Source organism: Aulonocara sp. 'chitande type north' Nkhata Bay, linkage group LG17 (genome assembly GCF_057382095.1).
Source record: "Aulonocara sp. 'chitande type north' Nkhata Bay isolate Kocher_YH1m ecotype deep benthic linkage group LG17, A_spYH_male_GT1.1, whole genome shotgun sequence".
In the NCBI taxonomy this organism is placed as follows: Eukaryota; Metazoa; Chordata; class Actinopteri; order Cichliformes; family Cichlidae; genus Aulonocara; species Aulonocara sp. 'chitande type north' Nkhata Bay.
The window spans coordinates 20,849,364-20,855,621 of NC_141360.1; the positions used below are offsets into that span (position 1 = coordinate 20,849,364).

The 6,258-nt window shown below is 37.0% G+C and overlaps 1 protein-coding gene across 1 annotated transcript; it reads right to left on the reverse strand.

Annotated features, from left to right (window-relative positions):
• Nucleotides 1-4,637: 4,637 nt before the first annotated feature.
• LOC147310014 (uncharacterized) lies at nucleotides 4,638-5,469 on the reverse strand. Its single transcript, XM_086269810.1, has one exon. It carries the CDS (start codon nucleotides 5,457-5,459, stop codon nucleotides 4,764-4,766), a length of 696 nt encoding a protein of 231 aa, XP_086125936.1. The 5' UTR covers nucleotides 5,460-5,469; the 3' UTR covers nucleotides 4,638-4,763.
• Between the last annotated feature and the right edge of the window lie 789 nt (nucleotides 5,470-6,258).

Below are 6,258 nucleotides of genomic sequence, written 5' to 3' on the forward strand. Positions count from 1 at the left end.
CAGCAAGGAATGCTCAGACCTCTACATTGGAGAGACCAAATAGCCACTTCACAAGCGCATGGCACAACACAGAAGAGCCACCTCCACAGGACAAGACTCAGCAGTCCATCTGCATCTTAAGGATAAAGGACACTCTTTCGAGGATGCCAGTGTTCACATTTTGGACAGAGAGGACAGATGGTTTGAAAGAGGAGTGAAATAAGCCATCTATGTCCACTGTGAGCGACCATCTTTGAACAGAGGCGGGGGTTTACGACACCAACTCTCTGCCATCTATAATCCAGTTTTGAGATCCCTTCCCAGACGCCTTAATGCCCACTCACATCCTGGGCCATCTGACCTCAGGAATTCGCATGATAAGGTGGGGCCAGGTTTCACAATGAACACACCCGAAACTCTGGCTGATTGGGACCCACACCCAGTTTCACACCTTGGCTCAGGCGATTAGAGGATCATCAGGGGGTCCTTTTGTCCCTCTGTGGGGGGAAACTCCCACTAGGTTTATATCTGGGACTCTCCACCATTTGACCTTAGAACTGAAGAAGCTTCTCGGATGAGAGGTGAAACGTCTTCAAGCAACTTAAAGAAGTCCAGACGCTTTTCTTTGCAAGCTCCTTTGACTACGATGACCTGGATGACTGAGAACCTTCACAGACACGTTTTTTTGTTTGTTTTTTTAAGTTTCCACTTACCACAAACAGCACATTGTACAAAATAACACTTTAGGCATCCATTAACTTTCCCCATCTTCACTTTTTAGACTCACAGGAGATGAAGCAGTGAAGCTCAGAGTGTGATGATGTGCAGCTTTATGTGCTCTGATAAACTGCCCAGACAGTGAATGTGAAATAAGGAACACACAGAAGTGAAACATACAGAGCTGCTCGGTAGCCAACGATGTACAGGAAAACCTCATAAGAGATGAGCTGGGGGAAAAAAAACCCTCATGAACTGCAGCTTGAAATTTGGAAAGGAAACAGAAAAAAGGGCTGATTGAAACTGCAGTGAGCAGAAAGTAAAAACTAAAAACCAGAAAAGCCTATTGCCTTCCACAGCCCCCACCTTAAGGACAGTGCTAATATGCTGAAAAGTTGCTAACTATTTTTGTTTTTACAATCACACCAGAAATCCTTTATTATTTAATTTTAATATCACCAAAATAATTGATTGATTGATTGATTGATTGAATCTTTATTTTGAACATGTTGAAAAAGTATTAAAAAAAATAGAATTAAAAGAGACAAATGAACAAAGCAAACAAAAGGAAAACGAGCAACCACAACTCCAAATAACGTCCATGTTCAAAAAGGAGCAGGAAGAAGCATAAGCTTATTTAATCCCACCCCTTTTCCACTATCTAGTATCAATAGACTACAGAAATACCTCCTTGCAATTACATTATATGTTATGTGTAATTTTTTTTTTTTTTTTTTTAAATATATACACATATATGTTTCTATCTATCCATACATACGTATATACACACATACGCACATATACACATTTTCAATAACCCCATTAACACCTCAAGGATACACAGCCTACAATTATATATATATATCCATACCAACAAACCCGTGCATGCGCACACACATGAAAATATTAGACAAGAACACCCTATCAAATCTCTACCTTTTCCCTGTACCCTGTAAAAACCATATCCTTAAACCGCTTTTTAAACTGTGCCATGCTTGGACATTGCTTCATATCTTTACTTAGTCTGTTCCACAGCTTCACTCCACACACAGAGATGCAAAAACTTTTTAATGTTGTACGGATACGAGGATGTTTTAAATTTAATTCCCCCCTCAAATTGTATCCCCGTTCCCTTTTAGAAAACATTTTTAGAATATTGTCAGGAAGCAGGTTATTTATTGCTTTATATATAATTTGTGCTGTGAGAAAATGAACCAGATCTGTGAATTTTAGAATTTTTGATTTTAAGAATAGTGGATTGGTATGATCTCTGTAACCAGTTTTATGGATTATCCTTATGGCCCTTTTTTGTAATATAAAGATTGATGATAGCGAACATTTGTAAGTATTGCCCCAAACCTCTGCACAGTAATTCAAATACGGTGCAATCAGGGAACAATAGAGAATGTGGAGTGATTTGTGGTCCAGAATGTGTTTTACTTTACTCAAGATTGAGACACTTCTTGAAATTTTGTTATGTATATGATTTATATGAGACTTCCAGTTTAATTTATCATCTATAATCACACCAAGAAACTTATGTTCAAGTACTCTTTCAATTTCCACACCATCTACATGAATCTGCACTTGTGCATTTCTAAGGGAATTCCCAAATAAGATAATTTTAGTTTTACTTAGATTTAGCGATAGTTTGTTCCTGTTAAACCATTTTTTAATTTTGCACATTTCTGAAGTAATTGTATCCAGCAGCTCCTTTAGATTCCCCCCAGAACAAAAAATATTTGTGTCATCTGCAAATAATACTAATTTTAATATATCAGATGCCTTACAAATATCATTTATATAAATAATAAATAATTTTGGACCCAGTACAGAGCCTTGTGGAACACCACAAGCAATGTCCAAGCATGATGAGGAATGGACACCCAGCTTCACAAATTGTTTCCGGTCACTTAAATAATTTTTCACCCATTGCAGTACAACCCCCCTAATCCCATACCGTTCCAGTTTATTAATTAATATGTCATGATTGATTGTGTCGAATGCTTTCTTGAGATCCAGAAATACTCCAGCTGCATACTGTTTCTGATCTATAGCATTCGTAATCTCCTCAATTGATTCGATTAATGCCAGAGATGTTGATCTTTTTGATCTGAATCCATATTGACTGTCAGAGAGTAATTTATATTTATCTAAGAATTTGTCTAATCGTTTATTAAACAGGTTTTCTAGGATTTTGGAGAATTGTGGTAGTAAAGAAACAGGCCTGTAATTTGTGAAGTGGCGTCTATCCCCGGTTTTATACAGCGGCACAACTTTAGCTATTTTCATTTTGTTTGGCACTTTTCCCGTCTGAAATGATAAGTTGCAAATATATGTTAGAGGTCCTACAATTCCTTCAATGACCTTCTTGACGATTTTCATGTCAATATCATTACAATCAGTAGATGTTTTATATTTACACATGTGTACAATGTCAATTATTTCTTTTTCCTCCACTGATGTGAGGAACATTGAGTTAGGGTTCCTATCAATCAGGTTTTCACTACAGTCTACTGATGGCAGTGACTCAGGAATTTGTTCTGCCAGTTTTGGTCCAATATTTACAAAATAATGATTAAAGCTGTTGACCTTATCAGCAGTGTTTTCCATAATATTGCCATTATCGATAAAGTATTGTGGATAACTTTGTTGTCCAGAATTATTTTTAATGATACCGTTTAAAACATCCCATATTCCTTTCATATTATGTTTATTGTTGTTCAATATTTTACTATAATACTCCTTTCTACATACACGTATAATATTGGTCAACTTATTTTTGAATTTTTTATATTTATTTTCAGCATCTTTTGTTCTTTGTTTTAGGTATTCCCTATAGAGTGTATTTTTCTTTTTACATGCATTTTGTAAACCCTTAGTGAGCCATGGTCTATCTGAATATTTGTGCTTTCTGTTGTATTTTATTGTTGGACAGTTTTTATCGTACAACTCCATGAATATTCTTAAAAATATGCCATATGCAATATCAATATCAGCTTCTTTGTACACATTGTCCCAGTCCTGATTTAATAGATCGTTCTTAAATGCAGTCATCGTTTCTTCCGTCCTTACACGTCTGTATCTCAGTTGTTCTTCATGCTGATTTTTCTTATAATTAGTGTCATAAACTGCAAAAACTGGTAGGTGATCACTGATGTCATTAATTAATAATCCGCTCACAATGTTGTTTTCCATATTGTTAGTGAAAATATTGTCGAGTAAGGTGGCACAATGTGGTGTAATTCTGCTAGGCCTGGTTATTTTAGGATGTAAACTCAAACTGTACATAGTGTTTAGGAATTCGTCGCTCATTTTATGCTTTTTTGGATTCAACAGGTCAATATTAAAATCACCACAGATAAACATAACTTTTTGATTTGTTTTAGAGAATATTTCCTCTATGAAGTCATTAAATACTTGAATACTAGAGCCAGGTGTTCTATATATACAGCTAATTATTACATTTTTTTCTTTTTCCTTATAAATTTCAATTGTTATACATTCTAGTAAATTATCAATTACAGTTGTCATACTTTCTACCACCTTGTAGTTTAGGTTTTTATCCACATACACAGCTACTCCCCCTCCACTCTTGTTCCTTCTATTTACAAAATTCACTTCATATCCCTCCAGTCCAAAGTCCATTCCTTTCTCCGCATTGATCCATGTTTCAGAAATGGCAATAATTCCAAATGGATTTGTCAACTCATTTAGATATTCCTTTATATTGTTGAAGTTGGCATACAGACTTCTGCTATTAAAATGGATTATTGATAATTTATTTTCCGTGTTGATGGTGTGCTTAAACTGTTCATCAGTGAAGTAGCAGCAGTTACAGCTGATGTTGTAGAAGAAATTATTTTCCGGGTCTATATCCTTTTCTAAGTCTAGAACATTATGGTCTGTGTATCGAAATGTTCTCAGTTCCAGATTATCATAAAGAGAATTCCAATGAGTTATGTTGATATTGTTGCCGGATGCAGATGAAGTTCTTTTGGACTGTGCCATGTGTTGTGTTGTGTGTCACGTCACATGTGTATTCATACCTCCAGAGTAAGTTGACCTCAGTATTTGTCCAGCTCTTCCATATTTCTGATGACCAACACTTTGGCTTGTTCCGGTGTTCCATTGAGTTTAATGAATACTTTGCAGTTGGTGGTCCATGTATTTTGAATTTTTCCCTGTTTCTTCAAGTAACGTGCTTTCCTGGCAATGTCCGCATTTCTTTTTATCAGATGTTCGTTCATGAAGACATCGGATCCTTTCAGTTTCTTTCCTTGTTTTAACAATGCTGTTTTCTGTTTTCTGTTTGCAAATCTCACAATGATGGCTGGTTTGTCACTGTCATTTTTTCGGGGTAGAGGGTGGCAAGCCTCAATGTTGTTATAATCCACTTCCACACCTTTGGACCGTAGAAAGGTAACCACTTGATGCTCCGTGGAGTTGACATCTTCCTCTCCTGGCCCTCCTACATTGTCAGTGGCGACCGCCCGGGCGTATGACCGGGGTTTGATGCGAAGCCCCGTGATGATAACATCGTTCATCCGGGTGTACTGCTCCAAATCCGCCACTCTGTTCTCCAGGTACGCCAGCCGCCGATCCTTCTCGGCGTTCTGGATGCGGAGAGCCTTAACTTCCTCGACCAGGTCCAGGATGGCTTTCTGCTGCAGTTTGACAGTAGAAATCTCCTCTGTCATAAACTCCAGCGACTTCTTAATATCGTCTCCTTCCTCGGCTGACAGAACTTTTTTCGGGCCCATGCTGAGAGACGCTCTTGTAGCTTTGCCGTGACGACCGGCTAGCTAGTTGATGCTAGCGTCCTGATCATTTACAAGGAGAAACACAATTGAAATAAACTAAATTTAATAAACAATGACAGAAAAAAAGAGAAAAACTGAAATGAAAAGTGAATACCCTGATTAAGACTTTTGTGTTAAATGAATTTGTGGAACACAAAATTGCAGAGGTAGAAATACTGTGTGGTTACTAAACATCTGTCTAGATAATCTAACATGACCCAGTCTGGAAACAGTCTGGTTGAGGTGACAGACAGGAAGAGGAAGTCTATCAAAATATGTGAATCTGAGTTGTTTGTTGTAAATATGTGCAGGATGCTGCAAGAACCTGAAGCTCGAGGGCTTCAGCATCTATGAAGGAGGGATTTTTTGTTGGAATTCAGGAATTAATAACATTTCTTGCTTGACTACGATCAGCAAATTGACTTTAATCAATCTGAAATCAGATTTTTTTTCCTTTTCCTTTCAATAAAGTTTGTTACATTGAGCCAACCCAGCTGAAATCAGAGAAATCAGTTGGGGTTATGGTTAAAAGAAGCCAGATGTGATGTGAACCAATGTAATATTCTGACTGAGAGACAATCTCAATACATATAGTCTAAAATGACTCTAGTTTTTATTAGCTTTATCTAGAGCAGTGGTTCTCGAACTGTGGTACGCGTACCTCCTCTAGTGATTAAAATCGATTCTTGGTTGAATAGCACGAAATCGATTCATTCAAATCCTGAATCGATTTTTAAATATAAATTTATTTTGCCAGAAT